The 27,147-nt window shown below is 31.5% G+C and overlaps 5 protein-coding genes and 2 long non-coding RNA genes across 10 annotated transcripts in view; 3 read left to right on the forward strand and 4 right to left on the reverse strand.

The window, feature by feature from the left end:
• Positions 1-879, forward strand: part of LOC118066763 (dynein heavy chain 7, axonemal-like) — a 16,332-nt gene extending 15,453 nt beyond the window's left edge. The window contains 3 exon segments of the mRNA XM_035083073.1: positions 18-169; positions 232-513; positions 595-879. Coding sequence (XP_034938964.1) covers positions 18-169; positions 232-513; positions 595-801 — 641 coding nt within the window. The 3' untranslated portion in view covers positions 802-879.
• LOC118066777 (uncharacterized) overlaps positions 1-2,086 on the reverse strand; it is a 25,423-nt gene extending 23,337 nt beyond the window's left edge. Inside the window, exons 1-2 of the long non-coding RNA XR_004690294.1 lie at positions 1,838-2,086; positions 1,135-1,761 (exon numbers count right to left, since the gene is read on the reverse strand). This is a non-coding gene — a long non-coding RNA (uncharacterized lncRNA). The remainder of the gene's footprint in view (positions 1-1,134; positions 1,762-1,837) is intronic.
• On the forward strand, positions 1,647-18,433 carry Rbcn-3A (Rabconnectin-3A). Of its 4 annotated transcripts, none has more exons than XM_035083068.1 (21): positions 1,647-1,784; positions 2,591-2,788; positions 2,858-3,011; positions 3,106-3,186; positions 3,618-3,830; positions 3,933-4,068; positions 4,167-4,364; positions 4,452-4,633; positions 4,752-4,870; positions 4,942-5,035; positions 5,172-5,364; positions 5,437-12,805; positions 12,884-13,054; positions 13,118-13,216; positions 15,265-15,325; positions 15,416-15,624; positions 15,706-15,850; positions 15,926-16,143; positions 16,220-16,303; positions 16,394-16,547; positions 16,950-18,433. In XM_035083068.1, exons 1-20 carry the CDS (start codon positions 1,698-1,700, stop codon positions 16,508-16,510), a joined length of 10,128 nt encoding a protein of 3,375 aa, XP_034938959.1. In that variant the 5' UTR covers positions 1,647-1,697; the 3' UTR covers positions 16,511-16,547; positions 16,950-18,433. The 4 variants fall into 4 exon arrangements, with proteins under 4 accessions (XP_034938959.1, XP_034938962.1, XP_034938961.1 ...); XM_035083071.1 differs by having other exon boundaries at positions 5,211-5,364; XM_035083070.1 differs by having other exon boundaries at positions 3,109-3,186.
• Positions 18,434-18,593: 160 nt separating this feature from the next.
• On the reverse strand, positions 18,594-21,115 carry AsnRS (asparagine--tRNA ligase). Its single transcript, XM_035083084.1, has 9 exons — positions 20,989-21,115; positions 20,839-20,880; positions 20,368-20,778; positions 20,140-20,297; positions 19,913-20,056; positions 19,692-19,840; positions 19,247-19,625; positions 18,909-19,172; positions 18,594-18,825 (listed from the first exon to the last, which is right to left on the reverse strand). Exons 2-9 carry the CDS (start codon positions 20,870-20,872, stop codon positions 18,694-18,696), a joined length of 1,671 nt encoding a protein of 556 aa, XP_034938975.1. The 5' UTR covers positions 20,873-20,880; positions 20,989-21,115; the 3' UTR covers positions 18,594-18,693.
• Position 21,116: 1 nt separating this feature from the next.
• On the forward strand, positions 21,117-23,318 carry LOC118066776 (uncharacterized). Its single transcript, XR_004690293.1, has 3 exons — positions 21,117-21,258; positions 21,348-21,510; positions 21,769-23,318. It is a non-coding gene; the product is annotated as an uncharacterized lncRNA (long non-coding RNA).
• A 13-nt stretch (positions 23,319-23,331) lies between these two features.
• Positions 23,332-25,234, reverse strand: LOC118066772 (uncharacterized). Its single transcript, XM_035083087.1, has 7 exons — positions 25,099-25,234; positions 24,790-25,027; positions 24,614-24,717; positions 24,408-24,527; positions 24,209-24,349; positions 24,058-24,117; positions 23,332-23,997 (listed from the first exon to the last, which is right to left on the reverse strand). Exons 1-7 carry the CDS (start codon positions 25,178-25,180, stop codon positions 23,819-23,821), a joined length of 924 nt encoding a protein of 307 aa, XP_034938978.1. The 5' UTR covers positions 25,181-25,234; the 3' UTR covers positions 23,332-23,818.
• Positions 25,168-27,042, reverse strand: LOC118066771 (kielin/chordin-like protein). Its single transcript, XM_035083085.1, has 7 exons — positions 26,853-27,042; positions 26,536-26,776; positions 26,326-26,441; positions 26,121-26,240; positions 25,917-26,057; positions 25,761-25,820; positions 25,168-25,657 (listed from the first exon to the last, which is right to left on the reverse strand). Exons 1-7 carry the CDS (start codon positions 26,926-26,928, stop codon positions 25,476-25,478), a joined length of 936 nt encoding a protein of 311 aa, XP_034938976.1. The 5' UTR covers positions 26,929-27,042; the 3' UTR covers positions 25,168-25,475.
• Between the last annotated feature and the right edge of the window lie 105 nt (positions 27,043-27,147).

Below are 27,147 nucleotides of genomic sequence, written 5' to 3' on the forward strand. Positions count from 1 at the left end.
ACAGTATTGCATTTCAGGGTTCATTGTCATGACAACTGAACTGGAAGAAGTAGCACAGGCAATCATGATTGGGAAGGTGTCTTCTTGGTGGAAAAGATACTCATATCCATCATTGAAACCTCTAGGAAATTATATTAATGATTTTTTACAGCGAATAAAATTCCTTCAGGTATAATTAATAAATTATAATAATATAATACAATTGAAAAAATTATTTTTAATTATTTTTAGACATGGTATGATCAAGGAGCACCAGCTGCATTTTGGATCTCTGGATTTTATTTTACACAAGCATTTTTAACTGGAGCTCGTCAGAATTTTGCTAGAAAATATCACATTGCTATTGATCTCTTAGTATATGATTTTGAAATCCTGAGAGAAACTTCTGTATCTACTGCCCCAAGTGATGGAGTATATATTTATGGTCTATTTTTAGATGGTGCAAGATTCGATGAAGAAAATATGATTCTAGAAGAAAGCTTTCCGAAAATACTCTATGATAAAGTTCCTTACGTAAGAATAGATATGGATATGTGTCTATCACATGTATTTTATTATTTATTTGTTCTGATAATATATTATTTGAAATGATAGATATGGTTAATTCCAAAAAAACGAGAAGAAGTGATAAAGAAAAATACTTATGCCTGTCCTGTATATAAAACGAGTGAAAGAAAAGGTGTTATATCAACAACAGGACACTCAACGAATTTTGTAATCGCCATTGATTTACCAACGATCAAATCAAAGGAACATTGGATCATAAGGGGCGTTGCAATGCTTTGTCAACTTAATGAATAAATGATGAAATATAATTATTCAAACTGACTTATTTTATAACTAATTTTAGTAAATAAATTGTTTTAATTATGAATTAAATAACCTTCAATTTATTATTCAATACACTACATATAGAACTATAATTATTAACTATCATGAACTTTATTAATTTATTTTAAAATGATTAAGCAATGGCACTTAATCTAATGGGCAGATATCTATTATTTATTGATTTGAAGACGTAGAGGCGTAAATTGAATAAAAAACGGCCGTGACCTTTGAAAAACATTGAACAAAATTTCTCGCAAACTTAAACATTCTATTTGTATAATAATATAATTAAATTATACGTACAACAAAACACTCTTTTATACATATTTATTATATTGTTATTCAATAAATTTAAACAAAACACACTTTATTTATTATTTGTTTACAACAATTATAACTACTTTTCGCGTTAATGTCCGCCATATTTTTTGAATTTTGAAAATGCGTGTACTGCCATCTATATTAAAGCGCGCAAATTTGAATCTACTCAAAATTTAATAATAAATTTAATTCAATATAAAAATTGGCTTGCAAAACTTTTTTTGTGCTAATTGTAACTTATATAATTAAGAAAAAATTATCTTATAAATAGACTAATAGATTAATTCTAATAACTTGGTAAAAAAAATTGTATATTATAGTAAATGACGCTCCAACAGCGCGTCATGGAAATGTGGCAACAGTGTAGTAGGGTCCATTTAAAGATGGCTGCTGCTCCACTGCTGGATCACCGTGTCACGTCAATTTTGACTAGTCCTTGAGGGTTTGAGTTGGTGTAGTGTGTATTAAGCACGGCGTAAACCGTCGGAAGGCACATTATCTTCCAAAGTATTTATATAAATATGAACTAGACTTGATTATAAAACATGAATTGCCATCAAATATTAAGCGGAGCCTGCAATGCAGGAGACCGCTGTTATGCTGTCGGCTCTGTCGAAGGAATATCATTCACTGTAAGTTTATTATATATTATTCATATATCAATATCATTCTTGCTTATACCTACGCTCTACTTGGGGTGTTATCATTTAATATCACAACTTTAATAATCCTGAATGATGATTTAATATATCAGGGTTATTTTAATAAATTGTGGTAAAGTACAATCGAATTTAGTCAGCTGATTAAATGACACTTTTGCACACATCTGGCAAGACTATTTCAGTACGTATGTAGTTTTGAATATGAATAAGCTCTTAGAGAGGTATTAGTGCACTTTTACTACTAGTAATAATTTTGTGTCTGGTGGTACCAGAATTACAATATTCGTAGAGCTGTAAAAGTTTTAGAATTAAATCAAGTAATCGATATGACTAAACTTAATCTGACATTTTAACCTATTATTTAAAGCTAATAGATTATCCATAATATTTATATCTCTATTGGATTTTTGTTTCAGAAAATAATAAGATGAACTAATTGTTCTAATTAACCAAGTATTGTTGCACCATTTATTCATATAATGACTAATTTTTTATTTAAAAAAGACCTGCCATGATAAAGCTTAACTTTCCAATAACTTCTTGATATAACGTTGATTGTAACACACTCAACCCAACCATATCTCATTATTATATTGAAAATTACATTACACCGTAGTAGTATCTAACATTTCATTATATAACTTTCTTAATGATATTAAGAATAAGTTATCTTCAACTGTGATTGTTTTTAATCAACAACCTGTTGTAAACATTTGTACATTAATTTACACATTATTTTATTAATATTAAGACACATATTCATTTCATGTTTTCAGGCGTATGCTGCTGGATGTAATATTGTCATTTTGGCAAGTAACTTTGAGAGAGTTCAGATTATACCAGGAGCAGTTCATAATTACATTCGTATCAGTTGTTTGGATTGCAGTACTGATACAGGAAAAATTGCAGCAGCTTATGAGAACCAAATTTGTATTTTTGAACCGACTCCACTCATTCATAGCACTTGTTCACATGTGAGTTATAACGTAAAGTCATTCTTAATCAATAAAAGAATTATACTAAAATAAAAATCAATTATACAGCAATTGGAGTACCGATGGGTTCAAACGGGCAGTTTACAAACAGAATCCAACATTACTTCACTGTCATGGAATCTGGAAGGAACACGTTTGTTAACTGGAGGCGAACTTTTGCAGCTATGGCATCAGAATATTCAACCATTTCAAGAAGAAAACAGTAAGTTATAAATAGACATTTTTATTAATTTAAAATAGTAGTAATAAGTCGTAATGTATATACAAATAATAAAATGGATAATGACATTGTACAGCAGTAAAGCCGAAAAACACGCAAACCGAGGAAGTTACAACAGGAGCCAATCAGAATGTTACAGCAAGTTCATCTCAAGATCGTGAGTTCATTCGTTGCTAGAATGAACGTTAAACACATGAATTTTGTGCATGAATATTATTCAATAAAGCTTCATTCATTTCATCGTTCATACGTAAGAAGACGTCAGTTGGTTGATATTTAAACAAAGACCACATTTGACGGATTCTTGATTATTTAATTTCACAATCGTGATCATTCATTTGCAGAGCTTTAATTATTTGCATTTATTTATGTATGTTTATTGCTCTTAATTATTTTACTTTAATGATAAAAGCAACTCACGGCAATTCTGATTGAAGCGTAACGTTTTTGCTAACATATATTTTATATTTTTATTATTGTTTCAATTATTTATCAGATTGAATAGCACATATTTAGTAGTACTATCTGCCTAATGAACATTTTTTCAGCTTTATATTTTTCGGTACCAAGTATTCGATTTTATTACAGCCGACACAGTGACATTTTCTATCGGAGGAGAAGCAGAGAGCCCATGTCCTGGAGACGCAAGCTCCGGAAATGAACCTGGTGCTTGGAATTGTGTGTGGAAATGTCGAACGGCTACGCCAGTTCATTTGATGAGTTTTAGTCCTGATGGAACTTTATTTGCGACTACAGGACGTAATGATAGACTTGTAAAAATATGGTTTGAAAATAAACAACGTAAGTAGTAATTGATGAATCATCAGTATATATTTCACTAAATCCATCAAATATGGATTGGATTACATAAAGTAAATAATAATCTATTGGAAATGATTACAGTTTTCCCAATGAGAAGCATGGATCACTTGAGCTTCGGCCAATCGATATTAAATGACAGCTATAGCTTTGTTTATGTAGCACATCCCCGCGCTGTGACACACTTATCTTGGCGCAAAACTAGTAAATATATGCCCAAGTAAGCATTTGTTATCTTAATATGATTGTCATGTAACGATATATTACACGTCATTATGAGAACTTAATCTAATATTATCATATTGTTAACAACACTAGAGGTTCAGTATCAAACATGTTGGTGACTTCATGTCGTGACAACATCTGTCGCGTTTGGGCTGAAACAATACCACCGGAGATTGAAGGTCTGGCGAATATGAGTCAGTTTGAAGGATCAGACCGACATGGACATCATGGCAAGCATCGCCATCATAGCATGCATAAACATCGGTTTATGCAACGCCTGAAACATATGAAGTACTTGATTATTTATTTGAATGAATTGCACTTAAATGCCTTATTATTTTGAAATAGATGGGACACTGATGATGTAAATTATTGCAGGACTTGTTTTCATATACGACGTCATGCTAAACAACAGCAGCATCAAGCAGGTCATTCTGCTCCAACTCTTCCTACTTTGCCTTCAACATATTCTGTCCATGATTTTCATAATAATTATCAAAGTACTGGGCATTATCCTGGCATGCATTTTCACCTGGCTGCCAGTATTAATGCTGAAACTGGTATGTAATTAAAATATGTAACAAGTTCAAGAGCTATGACTTTATTGAAATTTGGATCGATAAGTCGTTACACAAAACAATAGTAATGGACCAACAATAGTCTATATTGATGTTATAGATATACCATTGGTGCCGAGTCTTATCACGGGTGATCCTGAAAGAGAACCGAATTTTATCTTGCATTGGTTGAATAACAAGGAAATGCATTTTACTATGCAAGCTGAAAATATTCTTCAGGTAATCTAACTTTGTAAATATTCATTTGAAAAATTAATTAATTATATGCTAATAATTAAATTTGTAATTAGGAGTTGACGCGGAAAGTTGTAGAAAAAGAAGAAGGTCTTCGACATCATGAATCAGATCATGTTGATCATGATTCTGAAGATGAACATACACCAAGTGAGTATGAATTTAAAATTTAAATACATTATAAGTTGTAATATTTTTTTTCATATTAATTGAAAAAAGAATAGTTATATAAAAAGTTAAATCTATGCATGATGCATGGTTAGCATGTTTTGTTAATATATCACAGGAAGTATTTTATCGTGTTATGGTATGGCAAATCCTCTAGAGAAAGCATCGCGACATCAGTCGAATTCCAAATCAGCTGTTGGTGCTCGGACAGCAAGTCAAGACGATCACAGTAGTGATGAACATCATACAACACATACGGGTTCTTCTCATCATAGTTTACCACATAGTGGACATTCTCACCAAAGTCTCAGGTATTTTTTTTCTACTCACCTATTGGAAACCTATAAATGTCATTCTTAAAACATTTATTTTATCTATTTCAGCAATACTACCTCGATAAATTCAATAGCTACTGATGCAACATCAACTATGAACCATGCTCCAGACTCACTGGACACTAAAATCGAAACTCTACTGCGTGATTGGCATCATAACCCTGACCTTCTATTTTCGATTCATCCTATTGATGGCAGTTTTCTGATATGGCATATTGAGTGGTTAGACGAATATCATCCAGGTTCCTTTAGGCAAGCACAAATATCATTTTCCACACGAATTCCAAATGCTTTTCCCTTAGGCGATGCATCAACTATGAGCCACAATGTATCTATGTATTCTCACAATACTGGTGGACCTTTATTGAATATTCGAGAAGTTGCTAAATCATCTGCAAAACCTACAGACCATGTGGAAGTATCTACACCATTACCAAGTTTGATTGAACAAGACGAAGAGCAATCAACATTAACATCGAAAGCTGGACAAGAACTTTTACAAAATGTCCAAAATGCTGTTACCTCAAAAGAAACTAATACAACTCAGAATGGTCCTGCGGCTAAAAATGGTGAACAAGCTCAAGAAGCGGTTAACGAAATATTGAAACATCCAAGTCCAATGGTTTCAATGGTTTCTAAACATTCAAATGGAACCTTAAATCTTTGGCAACTTACTTTTGCAGACAAAACAAAGTTTTCTCAAGTTTTAAGTATTGGACATGCTTGCAGAGCTTCGGGGCATCGATTCCGTGTGAATGATATCACTTGTCATCCAGTTTTACCTCTTTTGGTAACTACGTCTCATCATAACATCCCGGAATACAATCCTCAAAATTCCGATGGTCAAAATCAAAATAATGAAAATGAAGAAAATCGAAATAATAACCAAAATAATACCGATATTATGTCAGCTACAGGTTTTTGTAGTGAATTAATACTTTGGCGTGTGGATCCTGTTGGTCCTTTATCTAAAAGTGGTGGAGTATCGGAATTAGCGAGAATAAATTCTCCAGAAATTTCGGCTTTTAGTAATGTCGCTTGGATACCTACATTATTACCAAGCACAACTTTAGGAAATCTTTCGAATTCTGCAAGTGCATGTTTTGTTGCTAGTGATGGTCAGTGTTTAAGAGTGTATCAAGCTGTAATTGATGCTCGGACTTTATTAGCTGAAGTGTCTATTAGTGAACGACGAAGTAGAATGATGGATTCAATGGCGAGTTTATCTACTGATATTTCATCTGATGATGGAATTAGACATTCGATTCATGATCGGATAAAAATAGTCTCTCAACAGTCAACTGCTCGACCTGGATGTATTATTCAATTAGATGCGATTTCTGATGCTACGCATGACTGGCAGAATACACAATTTCTTCATGTATTTCAAGAACAACTAATCACTGGGGAGAGAAATGATGAGAAACAGACGGGAGTTGACACTTCAGCTAATGATCTAGGCTTAATGGAGTCGACCCTTGATGCTATGGTTGACCTTCAACAATCATCAATCTTCGAAGAGCCCTTCTATATTGTTGTACTTGAAAGGACACAAAAGGGAACAACAGTACATATGTGGAGATTAGTTATTGCTTCCCAACCAGAAACAATTGGACTTACTGGCTCCATGATGTATGTTCCGGACTCGCATTTAGTTCAAGATGAAGATGAAGAAGGAACTCCGGGTCGTCACTCTGAAGGAAGAAGATCCCGTAGACCAAGTCAGACAGGTGGCAGAAGTAGACGCTCTAGTCAAGCAGATTATGATTCTTCATTTATTCATCGTCGTCATCATAATAGTCATGTTTTAATTACCACAACCAAAGTTTGTACACAAGAATTACCACTTCCAGATGGTGTGGAAGTAGTTCATGCTGCTCCAGCTGCTGGACATTTGAGCAGTTCGTCTATTTATCCTGCATGTTTTGCTCCTTACATTGTTGTGACTGCATGCAGTGACAGCACTGTAAGGTTTTGGAAATGTAAAGTGACAAAAACTGAGCCCGATGACATTCTGCAATATGAATGGTGTGAGTGGGAGATGATTAGAAAAGATCAAGAATCAACCATAGATATTTCAGGACAACCTTTAAATATTAGTGCAGCGTATAGCGGACGTATTGCTTGTGCTTATAAATATGGTAAATCTTTTACTAGGCCTACTAAGTCTGATCCCGATTCTCGGTACGTTAATCTATGCGTTGCAATTTATGAATGTGAAAGTACTGGTGGCAGTGAGTGGATTTTAGAAGATACTATTCACTTGAAAAATATTCATTTACCACGAATCCAAGTTGATCAACATTTAGACTTGAGTTATTTGTATGATAGTAGATTTTTACAAAAGAAACAGAGACTCACTCAGGTACTTCAGACTTTAAGCCATGAAGATATTAGGTCTCCAAGGAATGGAGAAAATGGAGAATCTAAAACTAATGCAGGACTTTTAGCAGTTCCTTCTTTCAGCACTCTTCAATCATTGAGAAAATCTATCATTGAAAATGGAAATACATGCCCTTTAACTCAAAAACATCTTGTTCAACTTGACTGGGTTTCTAAAGAAGATGGATCACATATATTGACTGTTGGTGTTGGTTCGAAAATTATGCTTTTCACTCCTGTTTGCTCTGATTTAGCTCAAGCAAACATGAAAGCAATGAAAGAGTCAAGAAGTAACAATAGACCAATTTTACGGAAAACTTCCTCACTTGCTCAGCCACAATTTGTTGATGAAATTCGATGGATGAAGTTGAGAAAAATAAAACTTACCACTGCCGATGGTTTACCACCACTTCCTATGCAAATCTCTTGGGTAAGAGATGGAATTCTCGTTGTAGGAATGGATTCAGAAATGCACGTTTATTCACAATGGAAACCAAATCCAACAAATGAATGCTTCCATTCAAATTTACAACATCAAGAGTCTGATGAATTCCAAGCAAGTCGAAATCTACGTGATGAAGATTTAAGAACTCTTGCCCAAGAAACATCACAAAGAAGGTTGGCTAATGTATCATCGATCCCTCATCTCTCTCGAGTCAGTAGCATTAATTTAACGATGTTAGACGCAAAGAAGAAACGAGGTATGCAAAATGATACTGTTAGCATTGATTACATGCCAGACTATGGGCTATTTGAAGCATCTCGAATCGCATGTCCAGTTCTTCCTCAATATCATCCAAAGCAGTTGATGGAATTACTTAACTCTGGAAAAATTCGATGGGTAAAAGCAATCTTAGCTCACTTGGTCAGATGTATCTCAAGTTCTTATTCAATTAGAATTGAAGATGAGACTGTTGTAAAACAACGGGGAGGTTGGTCAAGATCAAGAACAATGTCAGTCAATTATCCAGGAACAACATCTCCACTTGAGCCTAGAGGCTCAACGACTCAAATACCAGAAGAACTTACTCTAGATTATGCTGAGATAACTTCTATATCCCCATTACCTTTATGGACTCTGTTGATTGCTGACAAAGAAACAAATGCGACTCAAATGCAAAGTGAAGACAAACAAGATTACAATAAGTTATTCGATGGAAATATTGATGAAGAAGAATCTTTGGATGATATGCTAGATGAAGGCTACGAATGCTCTAGACAAAAAGATCGAAGATCATCAGTACCTGAGAGACAAGGAATATCACACTTTGGACCTAGACAAGGAAGACTTCTTTCACGTTTATTAACACATACGCATCTTCCTGGATTGTCCAGTTTAGATCAAATGCATCTTCTTGCTTTAGCAGATACTGTATCAACCTGTAATGTCGATTTCGCTGAACGGTTCGCTATCGATGCTGCTAAGACAGCAATTGCAAAGGAAAATTTAACTGGAATTCCTGATGGTGAAACAATATCAACTAATTCTCTAGATGACTGTGGCCTAAGATTCCTTTTAGCTATGAAACATTATAATTATCTTATTCGTTGTCTTCCTCTGGCACAGCGAGCTCAATTCCAAAAACAAGGAGTGTCAACTAATAATCTTGTTTGGGCTTTCCATTCTGAGACAGAAGAAGAATTGCTTGGTCTTATTCCATCTTATGCTAAAGGCCAACCAAAATGGTCAGTTCTGAAAGAACTCGGAGTAGGTTGGTGGATTCGAAATAATAATGTATTAAAAACATGCATTGAAAAAATAGCTAAAGCTGCATTCCAACAAAATCAAGATCCACTTGATGCTGCAATTTATTATCTGGCTATGAAGAAAAAAAATCTAGTCTGGGGTTTATTTAGAAATAAAAGAGATGAGAGAATGACTGGATTTTTCTCAAATAATTTTGTTGAAGATCGATGGAGAAAAGCAGCTTTAAAAAATGCATATGCCTTATTGGGAAAACAAAGATTTGAACATGCTGCAGCTTTCTTTTTATTAGCTGGAGCTTTAAGAGATGCTATTGATATTTGTCTGAATAAACTCAATGATATTCAACTAGCAATGGTAATAGCAAGACTTTATGAAGATGACATGACTTCTCCTAACTTAAAACGACTGCTTTATGAAGAAATTTTAGGCTGTGACGCAGATGGTAGTAATCCAGATATTAACAGAGCACATCCTGATCCATTTTTAAGAAGTATGGCTTTATGGTTACTCAAAGACTATTCAGGATCATTAAATACGCTTTTATTAACAAATGTTGGCACTGCACATTCTCAATACAATGACGAATCCGAAAAACCTGAAGGTGCAACGGCAAATCCTAATGTTTTCAATTTTTATGTTTATTTAAGAACTCATCCTTTATTGATTAGACAATACATTGCATCAACTGCACAAGATAAGAAAAAAGCAACATCTATAGTCATATCAGGATTTAGTTATGGTACTGAGTCAAAAGGCCAACCAGATAAACAATTGTTGTTAGAAGATAGTATTACTCCTTTAGAACGGCAACTGTATTTTACCACAGCTCATGCTCATTTTAAAGCTGGATGTCCTGCATTAGCTCTTGAAGTATTATCGAAATTACCGAATAAAGTAATGGATCCCAATGGAGAAGAAAGTCCTAGTTTGCTTAATAGTCCAAGTAAATCTAGAGCACAAGACTTCCAGATAGATACAGGAATAATTAAATGGGATAATTCTACTAAAGAAGATAATCCAGCAGAAGCAAGTTCATCAATGGATTGGGGTAGTTCTACAATTGATTGGTCTCAACCTATAATAAAAGAACCAGATGAATTGGAACTTAAATGGGATGATGATGATGAAACTGCTGAAGATCCAGATAGTCCTCCAATGACCATGAAAGTAGATGAAAACCTCGATGAAGAGAAAAAACAAGATGCACGTGCAGAATCCCCGAAACAACCAGCACAGTTAGACATCATGGCGCAACAATTGAAATTTGTTGCTTGTTTGAAGATTCTCATGGAAGAGTTATCAACATTAGCAACAGGATTTGAAGTAGATGGTGGACAACTTCGTTATCAGTTATATGTTTGGCTAGAACGTGAAGTAGATGCCTTGAGACAACTATGTAATTATAGTGCTAATGCCGATGGTGATGTAACAAATGTTACTGAGTATGAAGGAGGAATGGTTGATGATATTGCTCCATATCGACCCGGTGAACAGCCGACACTTCATGAAATTTTGGTAGCTGAAAAGCTGGACTTTGAAGCCAAGGTTCAAAGAGCTGCAAGACGAAAGAAATGGCTAAAAGCCAATGAAACTTTGTTACGAACTTTGTTATCTTATTGCTCTTTGCATGGAGCATCAGGTGGTGGACTAGCATCAGTTCGGATGGAGTTAGTTTTATTACTTCAAGAATTACAGCAAGAAAAGACTCAACAACAACTGTTGAGTCCTTTACCTTTCCCAACAACTTTGCCTCTTCTCAGTGCAAGTGTTGCTTCTAATAAAACTGTTGTTGCTGATCCTGTTAGACATTTACAGTCTTTAGCACATGATATGCTACAAACTCTAGTAGAATTACGTAATCCTCCAGCATTAGACAGAAATTCTCACTACTGCGAAGTTTTTATCATGCGAGATCTGGCAATAGCTTTGAGTGCTTGTATTTACCAATCACTGTGTGATTCAGATACATTTGTCATGAAACATCAGCAACCAGATAGTTTTCCAGCAGTTGCTGAAGTGGAAACATTTTCCGGTGGTCATTTAGTAGCATCAAATAGATATCATCGTAGATATTCATTGGATGAAAGTGTAATAATCACAACACCACCATCAAAATGGCCTGGAGTTACAAATCTTCGTGCACTTCTTGCTCGTGAAAAAGATGAAGATACACCTAAATTAAATATTCTACTTTGTGAATCATTTGTCGCAACATTTATGAGCTTATTTGTGTATGCATTAGCTAGTTGTGATAGTCATATCCTCTACAGACTGGTAGGACATCACTTTGACAATAATACGTGGTCATGTTTATTTGGTGGAGGAGTAAAGAAATTAGTACGTATTGCTAGTACAAATACTCGTGATAATAGCGCTAGCATTACAGTAGAAAGAGCCGACAGTATTTCTAGTGAAATTCAAGCAGCAGCTGGTGGTGTTTGGAATACGATGACATCACTTACTAAACAGAGAGTCAAGTTGAATATGAAGTTACTGGGTCAGTTTACAGGACAACAACCAAATATCAAAGAAGATAAACCAACATATCGAGAACAGTTTGTTTCACCTCAAATGAGTATGGTGTCTTATTTCCTTATGAAACCTCGAATTGAAAGTGAATACGCCGATGAAATAGACTATGATTCCTCTGATTCAGCAGTCACAGATCTTGGCTCATCTGAAGAAGATGAAGATGTATTTGATACAAACGTAAAACCAAAGAGTAAACCAAAGGACAATACTGAACACTTGAATCCCAATGGGATCAGTTGGTGTATCATAAAATTAGCAGTAGTTAAAATACTTCAACAACAGCTTCAAGATTTCCTCAATGTTGCTGGCATTGAACTGCAAGAACTGCCAGTTAGCAGTCCATTGATTCATGGTACATTAGGTGTTGTGGCTCAATGGGAAGAAACTTTGAGAGAAGAATTAGAAGCTAAGGGTCCACCACCCGCTAATTACATTCCGGGATGTGCACCTGATCCAGTACCATCACCAGGAAAGCCAGCTATTCATAAATATAGATCTCTTTTAGAAAAAGGTAATACACCTTTCAACACTCGTCTTGCTTCATCAGCGCCTGTCAATCGTCTCTGGTGTTACCTCGTTCGTCAAGAATCTGTTCAAGACATTTTTATACGTGCAATTTTTGGCAAACACCGATCACTGTCTTCAATGTTTGAAAATTCACCGTCAGCTGTAGATAGCGTAACTCGTGGTACAAGTGAAGACAAGGGTAGTGACAGTGGAACAACTAGTCTTCCTGAACCTGTTAGAATTATACATAAAGAACAAGATAGTATCAGTGCCTTCTGTCTCAACCAGGTAATTTATCGTTGAATCTAGTATATTCTAAATATTAAGTTGAAGGAATTAATTAATTATTTAATACAATTTATTCAGGTCAATCCTGGACTAATGGCCCTTGCAACGCCAAGAGAAGTACAAGAAATGGATATTTCACTGCTACTTGAACTTCCATCGTGGCTTGAGGATGAATGCGAATTTGATATTATTAATTTAAATAAATCGGTAGAACCTGAACCTCAGCCAACCAGTTTTCTAGTCATACAAGTAAGTTATTTAAAATAAAATTTTATTATTTAATATTAATACAATATTTTGTTGACTCAACAGACGGCTGCAGATAGACCACTTCTTGCACAAAATCCATTACCAAATACTCCTCAACCTCAATCGGGCATCGCCAGTCAAAGTGGACGTGGAGCAAGTGTGGTAAGCTAACCTTTGATTAATTACCTTTATTACATCTAAGAATAATCTAATAATAATATCACAAAATAGAAAAGAATTCGTAATCAATTAATTGATCGTGAATAATCATATTAATTCAAAAATACATAAATAACATAATACATAAGTATAATAAATAAATAACTAATAATATATATATGTATGTCTTTGTAAGTCATACATGTATATTTAATCAAATAAGTCAGTATGAACGTATCTAACTTTCTTTGTATATTCTTCTACTTATTTTTTTCCATCAAATCCCGTAGGATTGTACACAAAGTGATATTCTGTGTAATTCATAGTGGCTTAAATTTTTATTTAGACCCGTCACATCATTTTATAATTAAGCACTGAAACAATCAAATTTTTCTGTCAACATTAGCACTACACGATAACTATGTCAAACACTTTACTAATTATTTCCTTTTTAATTCATCTTAAAACCGCTCTTAGTTTATTATTTATTTTTCTTTATCTATTCTTTCTATATATATATTATACATATAAAGAAACGTCATTGTGTACTGCTACATTCGTGGGTGTAAATTGTAAAATTAAATAATAATTAATATCATAATATGCATGGATACTCGGGAGGTAAATATAGCATTGCGCCTCACCCCTTGGGGCATAGTACACTGAATATCACGAGAATTTAAAACTATTTTTTTGATAAGCATTGACAATAGTTAAATGATGATTGAATTATTAAAATTGATATTTTAATGGGGTTTTATATTGATAAATTCAAAATCCTAATAATGATGTATATGATTATAATGAAGTAATGAACGATCAAATAAAATATAAAGAAAGAAATAAGTATGAGGATGTAGCGCGTATTGGGTTTTGGGGTAACGCACAAGTGGTGACGGAGACAATGTTGCTTGTTCAATGCTTGCCTAACATCTAATTTGGTCTGCGTCTCACTGACCTGATGGCTCACGCGCTCAATCAGATGAAGGGGATGCCCGCTTTTCCTGGCTCCCACGACCTGCGCTTCTGTCAGTTTGTTGCTGATAGGAGCAAACACTTATTAAAGCCGGTGAGACTAACATCTAAACAAACCCTAGCCATTCCTAGTACCAAAGTGTTTCATGTCCATTCTTATATTTAACACTTGATAAAGCTATAGTTAATTCAAAGTATTTTCAAAGATATATAAATTTTATTTAATTGATACATTGGAATGATTTTAAATAAATATTAAAAGATATTAGAGATATAAATGCTTTGAGTTTGCTACTGATTCATATGAATGTTGCTTTTTAGAATTTTTAAATTGAACTGAACTAATGGAGCAATATTGCTACTTAATTGTATTTTTAGATAAATTAGAATATTCAAAAATATTTAAATTGCAGTTCTTCAATTTACTTTTGCTTTGTAATAATAATTAATAATTTTTTTTGCTCTCTTATTGCAAGTTTAATCTTTAAAATGCTAAGGATAAATTATTCTTTTTTTTTCTTGAAATTTGTTCAATAATTATTTTTGATTTTTTGCTTTCAATGTCTAATTTAATATTGTTGAACATATTTTACTAGAAAAATGCTTGAAAAAGCCATTTATATTTATATAATTATCTAAAAATGGCTTATTATTATTAACTAATATGTAACTATTAGAAAGAAAAATATCTATCAGCTTTAAACAAATTAATTCATACATTTCTTCAGTTCATTAAACATGAAAACAATAGCTTTGAGTGATTTTAAAAATATCTTTGACACCTTCACGACTGCATGTTATTGAAGGAATGGATAAATGTTTTTTACTAGTTAATTTTTTAGTTAAGTCGTGAACGTGTTAATAATGGAATTTTTTGGCATGTTGCATTTACACATAATCCATCTTTCATAACAGCATCTATTTAATGATTTTTTTTCTTCAATTTTCACTAATTCATTACCGTTTAATGATAATTACATTTAATTCTATTTAAAAATATAATTGTTCGTGTTGATTAATTATTTATGATATGAATATCAAAATAAATTAATAATATTTATATTCTGTTGTATCAGATCTTGAAGCACAAAATTGACGGTATTAGAAGAGTTTCTGCACATCCATTGTTACCTCTGTGTAAGTAACTTATTTTGAGTATTCATTTGTATAAATTTTTAAAGAAATATTAATTGATTGTTAATTACTGAATATTATTTATTTCATTAGACTTAACCGGTTCGCAAGATGGATCTGTATCTTTGTGGGAATGGGGTCATCAAACTGCAGTATCAACACCAAGGCCTGCAGGAACTTTTGCTAAAGTGACACGAGTTCACTTTTCACAACATGGAAATAAATTTGGCGTTGCTGATTCTGACGGTCATCTCAGTTTATTCCAAGTGGCATGTAGAGAAGGAACTGCTCGTCCATTCTTTGTTAGTAGAGTTACTTCAAAAACTTGTTAATTACATAGTTAAAATTTAAGATTACCTATCTTATAATTAATATTTTTTTAGACATATCAATGTCACAGCAAAGTAACAGCAGATTTCGTTTTCCTTGGAGCTTGTAGTCTTGTTGCGACAGCTGGTCATGGTTCTGAAGGTCGGAATGTTGCTCTATGGGATACTCTTCTCCCTCAAAATAAATCACTGGTACAAGGTAAATATATATATTTATTTATTTTTAAAACATGCTTGTAAAGGAGGCAATTGTACAATGATTTTTGTTTTTTAGGGTTTACATGTCATGAACAAGGAGCAAGTTCGGTAATTCTCGCTCCTCAACATCAATTACTAATAAGCGGAGGTAAAAAAGGTGACATCACGATATTTGATGTACGACAAAGACAACAAAGACATCGATTCCAGGCTCATGAATCCGCTATTAAATGCTTAGCACTAGATCCGCACGAAGAATTTTTCGTCAGTGGAGCTGGTGATGGAGATATTAAGGTAATTAATATCAATCAATTAAGAAATAAATAAATTAATAGTTAGAACTTGTATTTAAATGATTTTTTATTCATAGGTGTGGGGTTTGACCGTCCATTCATTATTATATTCATTTCCGGGAGAACATCCAAGGTCAAGTTTCTTCAAGAATATTGGCCAGGTATATTTGGATATATCATCGAATCATTCAACCTCTCATAATAAATAGAGAATAAAATAAAATCTAAAAATAAATTATTTTCATTTTTAGGGTGTGACACAATTACATGTAGATTCAGCAGGACGATTATTTTCATGTGGTGCAGATGGTTCAATGAAAGTTCGTCAATTGCCTGAACGTGATTGCGTTGTGCACACGCTCTATTAGGACTATAAGTTAATAAAAAAAAAAACCTAATTTAATTGTAAGTAAATGAAAATTATCTAAATTCAGTATGATTTATCTGATGGTTAAAGTCATTAGAACATAAGGTGCTGAATAATCTTGAATATGAAATAGAATGGTTATTTTTATTTTTTAAAACACTTTTATTTTATTATATTTTATAGATAGAATTTATTTATTACTTCCAATTGATTCAATATATCACTGCCAAACTTTTGTCCCTTAAAATTCTCTGCAATGTACCACTAGTTTATTTGATACTTTTGTTGTAAAATGACTCTAATCATTGATACTTCAATCACTATTCTTACATTGCTTTATAGATGAAATTGAAAAATTTATCAGATAATTGGCTCTTATTATTATAATAACAAAAAAAAAATCATTTTATTAGAAGTTATTGTAGGTATTTTTATTTCAGAGGATTTGCACCTGTGCTTTTATAGTTTGATCTATTTAAATGCGCTTGAAATATATGTAACTTAAGGTAGATAGAAATACTATAAATACTTTATTGCTATCTTAAAAAACCAATTTCCAAGGCATTTGATCTATAAAGGGGCCTATTTCAATAATAGATAATTTTTTTGTTGTTAAAAATATCTTCTCATAAATTATTCCAATAATAAAAAGTTTTCAACTATTGTACAAAATATTTACTAAATCGTAAATTAAAAATCTAATTCGATATTTATTATTACCTACTATGTGAAATATTTTAAAAATATTTTTTTGTCGTTAATGTATAATATTAATGTTGAATATTATCTGTGTGGAGTATTAAAACTATAAACAGGATAAAAAAATAAATAATAATAATTCTATAATGTAAAATGTATGTGCGAACGAGAATTGATTGCGTTAATATTGATAAGATAAATTCATATTAGATATTAAGTTGCATGATAATAAAAATTGTTGGCATGTCGTTACAGCCAACAATTTCAAGTAACAAATCTTTGAATATTATTTTCAAAGAAATCTAAGTTAAATAAATAATATTAACAATGAAAGTAATAAAGAGTATATCGTTACTTGAAGTTGAAACGATAATGCTGATAGTTTCATTTTGAAGTTAAAGGCTTGCATTCTTACATTTGTTAATACAACATTCATTTTTTTTTAAATGAAATTAATTAATAATCATGAATTTATTGTTATAAATTTCATCACTAATAATAAATAGAAATATTATTTTTCTTTTTTTAAGTAAAATACCGCAGGCGGATTAATAATTTCGCAATATAAAAATACCACAATCATTACGCTTATAATTCATAATAATAACTCATCAATTGTAGTTGTAAAAAAATAGTATCAATAGAAGTAATTGTCATATACTCATAATGCAGATTTTTCAAGATTGTTGTGGATTGTCGAGTGATCTATGAGAGGCTTAAGTGTCAACTTGTTATTAAATAATTAATAATTATAAAAAAAAATCCTCACTTGATTCCGGATTGAGTGATTACTAAAGGCAATCTTATTATTCAAGTAAATTGTTGAAAATGTTATACAAAGTTAAATATTAATATCTATGAATATATAGATTAATATATCTATATGTACATAGACACTGTGTAGAACAAAATAATGACAGTATAAAATCCTAATATATATTGTTATTAATTAAAATTAATCAAATAACATAAATGAAAGCAATTGAATACAAATATGAATTTATGTAAAAGTCAAATTACAGTATTGTAAACATTATTTTTACTTTTATTGTAATTATTATTGTTTTAAATTGTAATTAATATTATTAGTAAAATTTTATGAATAAATAATCAATAATGTTTTACTTCAAGTTGCTAATCAACAATCTATGCGAAAACATTGTAAGCAACTTGTTCTGATGTTGTATACGTGACTATCCAATAAACTGTATGTAAATTATGTCTATTCAAAATTTCATCATTTAGTTGATGATATATGTGACTTAAGTGTTATGTAGGAAGAAATGATAAATACTCCATTGCTATTTTAAAGACCAATTTATGCGAAAAAATTGTAAACAATTTTTTTAAATGTTATCTTTTAAATAATGAAAAAAGCATCTTGATTACTTTTAGAGCATAATGCTTAGATTATGCAGACAATTTATTATTTGTGATTATTTAGTTTAATATAATAATGTAAAATATCATAGCTAACAAAGTTATTTATGGCTTACATCGTTCCAGGAATCGAGGGTAGAGACATGTATCACGAATGTGATATCTGTTCAATAGCCAACACAAAAATCTTTCGAGTCCTAGACCATATCCTCCATGAGGACAAGTTCCATATTTTCTCTGTTAAAAAACATTTGTATAAATTTTTCATTTTTATGATTTGTTGTATTATTATCATTTTTATGATTATTGTATTAATGTACCTGATCAGTGTACCAGTAGTAAGCAGTAGGATCAATTCCTTCTCTCTTGTATCCTTCTAATAACTCGTCATAATCCCAAATACGCATTGATCCTCCTACGATTTCACCTACATTCGGAAGAAGAACGTCAACAGATTCAGTTAATCGAGCATCTTCTTCACATTTAGACATATAAAATGATTTGATATTAGCTGGAAACCGACAAAGCATTATTGGCTCGTTGATAGCATCGGTCATTTTTCGCTCGGGCATTTCTGGAATATCCTAAAATCACATTGACTTGAATAGTAAAGGTAACTAGATGACAAAAAATATATTGAGTCAAATGAATGAATTACTTCGCCAAACTCATAAAAACTACCATCTTCTTTGGTAATATTGTGTTCGCGTAAATATTCAATAGCTTCAGTGTAGTTCATTCGTTTGAATGGCTTTTTAGGTATTTGAAATCCAGGGTTCAAATCTTTAACGATATCAGCATAAGGCGATTTCAAAACTCGATCAACAACATCGCAAATTAAATCTTCGAGACGATCTAATAAATCATTAAATGTTATAAATGGACATTCTGCTTCAACATGGCTATATTCTGCTAAATGTCGACGAGTCCTAGACTGCTCGGCTCGATATGATTGAGCAATGCAGAAAACATCACCCATTGCTGGTATACATGTCTCTAAGTAAAGCTGAGAGCTTTGAGTTAAAAAGGCTTCTTCTCTGTAATGATTATTACACATCAATTTTTCAAATATTTCAAAAAGTATGTTTTTTTTTCCATCATACCCAAAATAATCAAGCTTGAATAAAGTTGATCCACCTTCTACTTGGGTTTGTACAAGTGTTGGTGGAGTTACTTCCACATAACCTCGCGATATATAGTGATCCCTGAATGCTTGAAGCAATACTGACCTCATAATGAGAACTCGAGAAGTCTAAAACATGTTTTAATACATGTTGTAAATGCTTTTGAACATGGTATTATTTTTCAGTAAATATTTTATTACATTCTCTCCACGAATCATGATGTGCCTGTTATCTAGCTGCACATCAGGATGAGCTTCTTCATTTAGAATAGAATCAGCACCACCAGGAGGAGCATTTCCAATCAATCTCCAATAATCTACCAATAATTCATGTCCTCCAGGAGCCTTAAAATAATTAGTAAATACGTTAAGTAAAGTCTAACAATACCAATAAACTTTTTTCAAAGTTACATACAAATTGATCTTACAGTTTTTCCTTCTGGAACAATTCTCAAAGTGCCATACAATTCTACTGAAGCTTCAGTATTCAACACTAAAGCATCATAGGTTTGACATAATTTGTCATTGAGTACACACTGCAAAAATCCAGTACCATCACGTAAAGTAATAAACATGAGGGCTTTGCCTTTAAAAAAAATATTTTCATGAATTCTAGAAAATTTTACAACACGTAAAAAATTAATGATAAACCGTACCTTGTCTTCGTAATCGATGGACCCAGCCAAAGAGCTTGACACGTTGATCTCGATATTCAGTAGTATCTTTTATTTTTATTCGTTTTGCTTCTGGTAAAGATTTATCTTCTTCAATCATAATAGATTTAGCTTCGTCCAAATTTTTTGCACGTTTTTCATCATCTGCCATTAATTTTTTTTGCTTCTCTTCATTTTTAAACTGTTCTCTTACCCAAATTTTTTGAATTTTTTTCAATTGGGACTTAGCAGCTGGTTCATATTTTTTATCAGACTCTTTGGAGTCTTGATAAATGGTAGGGAATGGTTCTTTTCCTGCAAACCTCATGGCTTGAAGAATGGTTTTAAATGGTTTTGCTTCAGTACCATCTCCAGTTTCATCACTTCCATTTTTCTCTGAGGTATAAATACCATCTACAAGATAGAATTAATTTAATCCAATGACAATTTGAATTGTTTCAATTATTCTCTTACCTATTGCGAGCTTTGCAAAATCTTGCTCTGGCATGATTTTTTCTGAAATAAAACAGCTGGTTCAATTGATTATGCAAAAAATATAAATCCAAGCACTTTAATTGAAATATTCCAATAAATAACAACAAAAGCAATGAATAATTATTGTACCTTAATCTGACGCAATGATTTTCTTAAAAGTAGGCAGTGGTAATGAGAAATAACCTATATAAAATCTATATTTCTCCGTGAGGTGTGCTTTGGTACAGTCACGATTCACACTGACACGCCGGCTTATCGCTTATACTATTCCGAATAAAGTTTGCTTTTTTATAAAGGTCTCTTTTCAATGCAACAATCGTTTAGTTTATTTTAATTTCATAATTGTCATAATACACAATTACTATATACACCTATGAATGAAAAGTTTAATAAACAACGGTAAGATAAACGTCTTTAAAGAAATATTTTGATTTGTGTATTTTCTAATCATTTTTCTGTAAAAATTTTTTGTTTTGACTAAACATTAGATACCCGGGAAACAATAGGTCTGTTCTAATCTACACAGATCTATGTTTTGGAACAATTAGATCTACTTTGTTTTGAACATATCTATTTTGATCACTAGATCTTCTTTAATCTCTGTTGGTCCATCAAATCTTTCATTGTCAAGATCAATGGAGATCCCCTCAGGTATACTAAATCACATTTTATTTAGGTTTTAAAATATGAGTCGATAAAATTCCATCTAAAAAATGGCACATGTCTGAATCTATGTAAATCTATTTTATTTTTTTTATAAAAGTAATCTATAAAATGCAATTGCGTTAGCATTACATAGTTTTTTTTATTCAAAACATTTGTTTAAGAAATTAATGTCATTTTAAAATAGTACATGAGATATGAATATTAAATACGCAAATAATATATAAATATTGTTCTATTTTTTAGGATTGATATTCTTCAGTATTAAAATTCGGATGTTTGGTAACATCACATTCATTATCAGGTAGACGTTGGCATGTAGGTACTGGTCCAACTTCACAAATGCATTTAACACAAACGGAATCGTAGTGTGTTGCTTGATTAAGTTCATCACCATAATTCATTATCATATTACCAAATTCACAAGTCACATTTTCTGAAATAGTAAAATGTACATCAAACATTTAATTCATCAATATTATACTTCATTTTACTTTTTATATTTACCATATTCTGCTAGGTTCTTTTTTTCTCCATCTCGTTTAATTATTTCATCTCGTTTATTTTCTAAAAAAATTGACGATTGATTTTGTTAAATAAAAATTTACCATCATAATTAATTAATGAAAATAATTTACGTACGACATCGGAATGATAAACTGCAATGCTTTTGTGGTGACTGAGATGAATAGTAAACTGGTGCACATTTATGATGAATGTCATATGCGTGGTACAATTCACTTCCACATTCATAAGCTGAAGTTACACAGAAAGGTTCTACGTTTTCACCTGGAAATGAATTTTTCTAATCAGCCATTAGCTATTTCCGATTAATTTTTATTCAATTAAATCCGTTACCTTTATATCCAGGACCACAATAACAGTCTTTTTCAGGTTGTGATGCAGGTTTAAAATACTCTCCATCTTTGTATATTTTCCCATCAACTTCACAAGTAGGTCGATCTTCTAGTTTTTCAGCTGTTAAAATAAAATCATTAATTCACAATTTAAAATTTTGCGATTTTACTATGCCTGTTATACTAACGACATATGAGTTTTTCTGCACAACACTCTGTAGCTTTCTGTGGCTCATAACATGTACCATTTATTGGCCAATCTATTTGAGGACAATCTATTTCAGCACATGTAAATTGTGCTCTAAAATCAATTAGCCATTATTAAAATTCTTTGATCACAGATAATTACATTACAATTCTGAACATCATACTTACATTCCATTATTTTCTATGCACATGCATTCAATATCACAAGGATTACCATCTTCAACTCTTAAAGCATCTCCAATGTTATAGTCATAGTTTTTGATACGACATTTATCGATAGGTCGTTCCTTCAAGTGATCACAGTTAAATTGATAAGGACAACAATCACCAGGATTCTTAAAAATTGGCTTGCAATTTAAATCCTTGAAATACTTAAGAGGTCCTCGGCATTGCGTTTGATCACATTCTAAAATTAGAAGACGAAATAAAGTGATTTATTCTCTATATGAGTTGAATTTTAAAAGAGACTTAATTAATTAATTTTTAATCTCACCATCATCTGCTAGAGCTATTAAAATCAAGCAGTTAATTATTCCTAAAGCAAAATTACGTCTAGAACTCATTGTTAATATTACAGCATATTCTTATGAATCAACTAAAGCTGCTTGCTTCTTATATAAGGCTGAAGAAGTGAAGGTCAACTTATCGTGTCTCATTTATGTAAAAGTTTATACAAGTAGATTTGTAACATAATAGATGTTTGCAAAAATAAAAAGACGATGATGACATTGATTCAATTCACGCTTCTTTGCATCTTATACGCAATATTTTTTATTATTTTTAAGAAATACATGTAAATATTTATGTTCTAGTCACTAGACATAATTACTGATTTTAATGATCTTCAACTATAATACTTAAATATATTCTTCATTTTATTACGGAATATTTCTCTAGTGACAGAATTTTTTTTGCTAAATTTAGATATTACCTAATTAATTTATTAATAAATGAAATTTTCTTCTTGTATGTTTTAATGCATGTATTAATATTCTTTGGAATATTTCTCTCCTTATAATTTACTTATACTTATAGCTTATTTATATCAGCATTAATTTTCCATATTCTTTCTGTTTTAAACTTACACTACTTGACCTAATGTGACATTTTATGATAACTGTTTAAAAATTATCAGTTGTTAAACCTAAACTTCTTTGATTTCTTTTAATTATTATTCATAGACATCATCAAGGCAATCAAACTGTTGTAAGAAATTAACCAAACTATTATGATCATGAATTAGATAGTTTGACATTTCTGGGATTACAAATTGCTTTAGGTAACCGTTGACATGTAGGTATTGGTCCAACTTCACATGTACAATTCATGCAGATGGAATCAAGATATGTGTTCTGAACAAGCTCATCTCCATATTTCATTATTAAATTACCAAATTTACAAATCATATCATCTGTAAATATTAAAAATTAATTTTCATTCTGATAATAATTAAAAATACTTCTTTACTCACCTGGTCCATTTGGATTTTCATTTGCTCTAAATTTCTTTATCACTATATCCCTTTCGTTTTCTAAAATAAATGAAATTATGCAGCTTTTAAAATTTTGTGGAATAAAATTAACATGAAGGAGTAATGAATTGGTAAATTATAAAATACATACGACATCGATTAAAATAAGGACAATCAGCTGATGGTGATTGAGAAGTGAAAAAAGTTGGAGCACACTTGTCATCATAAGGGTGCTGAAGATGTATATCACAGGCATAATGTTTCTTTCGGCAGAATAAATCAGCAGTTTCAGCTAAAATTTGAGATTTTACATTTCTAGTAAAAATTTTAAAAATAAAATCATCAATTACCTGTATATTCAGGACCACAAAAACAAAGTTTCTCTGGGTCTGATAGTAGAATAAATTTTTCACTATCATTATAAGTTTTACCATCAACTATACATTCAGGTCGCTTCTCCCCATCTTTAGCTTTAAAAATTTATTTAAATAATCAAAAATGTTGTGGAATTAAATAAAAAACTTTATTATATTTATCTAAAATTAATGAAACTCACGACAAACCAGAACTGGGCAACATTTTTTAGCTTCTGTTCGAAAATAACATCCAGGTTCTAGTTTTTGATAAGAACAGGCTGCGATACGACAAATAAGTCGAGCTCTATTATTAAACAAACAAAGTAAAAATAATAAACAATATAAGTAGAATGATCATTAAATTTACTTGTCTTACTTATCAAGAATTAGTTGACATTTACAATCCATGTCACAAGGTTCTGCATCTTCTTCCTGCAACACTTCATCAACTTCATATTCACGATTCCCAACATAGCACTTGTTAGGAAGTCTATTTTGTAGATGATCACAATTATATTTATATGGACAACAATTATCAGGAGTTGCATATACTGGTGTACACCCTAGATATTCATAATATCGTACAGGCCCTTGACACTGTGATTTGTCACAAACTATGAAAGTATAAATAGATTATTATTTTTATCAAACACAAAAATAATATTGAAATAATATTTTTGTTTACCTTTATCAGCTCGAATACTTGGAGGGACAGAGCATAATATGAAAACAGTAAAAATAAATAAATACATTCTACTAACCAACATTTTTATTCGAAAGATCACAAGTTAGAAATATCAGTACATTTCATACAAGCTCTGTGAGTCAGAATAACGAGATAACATGATGCTAACTTCTATCACAATCAAACATTCCAGTTTCAAACTAAAACTATGTTTAGATGCACACATCTTTTGATATTATCAAACCAGTATAACTGGATTATTTATAATACTTGATATAATTAAATTTTTAAAAAATTTTTCTTTGCAAGTTACTATTTTTCACATTGTTTCCACTGATACTCAACATTATTAAAATAAACAAAAACTAAACTAAATATTAATAATTATCAAATTTCGGATGTTTAGTGACATCACAAATTTCATCAGGTAATCGTTGGCACGTAGGAATAGGTCCAACTTCACAGGTACAGTTCATACAAACAGAATCATAATTTGTAGCTTGAACAAGTTCATCTCCATATTTCATTGTTAAATCACCGAATTTGCAAACCATATCATCTGAAAACAAGAATATTGATAAATCTGACTGGATTATAATATAAAAGTAAATCAAGTAATAAGCTGATATTAAAGTATCTCTAAAAATTAAAATATCACTGACCTGTTACGTCGGGATTATCAACTGCCCTGAACTTCTCAATGACACTATCTTTCTCATTTTCTGAAAATTAAAGAATTTCGAATGATTATATATGAACATATGTAACTTATAAAAATTAATAGCAATAAATAGAAAATTAAGATATCAGATACATACGACATCGACTAGCAACATTGCAGTCAGTTTGTGGTGATTGAGAAGCATAATAAGTTGGAATACATTTATCATCGTATGAATGACGAAGTTCAATGTTACAAGAGTGTCTATTTATCCTGCAGAATGGCTCAACGTTTTCTCCTGAAAATACCATTTTTGAGTTAAAGATAATTTAAGTAAAGAAATAATAAGTAAGTAAACTACCTTGATATCCTGGTCCACAGTAGCAAATTTTATTTGGTTCTGCTTCTGGAGTAAACATTTCTCCATCTTCATACACTTTTCCATCAACAAGACATGTAGGTCTTACTTCACCATCTTTAACTTGAAGATTAAATCCAAATCATTTACATATCATTTTTTTAAAATAATAAATAAGGAATAATTCATTTGAACTTGTTATACTTACGACAAATTATATGTGGACAACAATCTGTAGCTTTTCGACGTAAGTAAGGAGTACAAGAAGGTGAAGGTTCGAGTTTTCCATGGAAGCAGTCAACAATGGCACAAACGAATCGAGCTCTGTTGAATTAATTGCAATAATTAATTATTTTTATTTATAAATTAGTCTTAAAAATAAATAAAAATACTAAAGCTGGATGTTTATTATATTTACCTTTCTCCTTCAAACTGCTTACAAACACATCCCTTGTCACAAGGTTGTGCATCTTCCTTTCGCAGAGGTTCATCAATGTCATATTCATGATCTCCAATGTAACACTTGTTGGGTAATCTTTCTTTTAAATGATCACAATTATATTTATAAGGACAACAACTTTCGGGTGTTCTATAAACTGGTTTACACTTTAATTCTTCATAATAGCGTATTGGTCCTCGACATTGTGATTTATCACAAGCTACCGGAATGAAAAATAAATTATTATTAAAATTAAACATGAATTGAACGTGCATAAATTAAGTATTTTATTTCACCTTCATCAGCTTGACTGCGAAAAGCAGTACAGCTTAGCACAAAAACAGTCAAAATCAATGAACGTGCTCCTCTCATCGTAACATGAACACTTTTAGCAGAACTTTATTTTCAAGAGGAGTTTATATAGGATTCTATGGAATTCAATATTAATAAACCTCAGTATGTGCGACGCAAAATATATGTGAATACATCTGAGAGTCACGTTTTAACGATTGAAGACGCGATAAGCAACAATTTAAACCTGCTTCCATCAGTGGTGGGTCAGGACCTTGAACACATCATTAAAAAGAAGGA

Source organism: Chelonus insularis, unplaced genomic scaffold (genome assembly GCF_013357705.1).
Source record: "Chelonus insularis isolate UGA/USDA-ARS -01 unplaced genomic scaffold, ASM1335770v1 contig_355_pilon, whole genome shotgun sequence".
In the NCBI taxonomy this organism is placed as follows: Eukaryota; Metazoa; Arthropoda; class Insecta; order Hymenoptera; family Braconidae; genus Chelonus; species Chelonus insularis.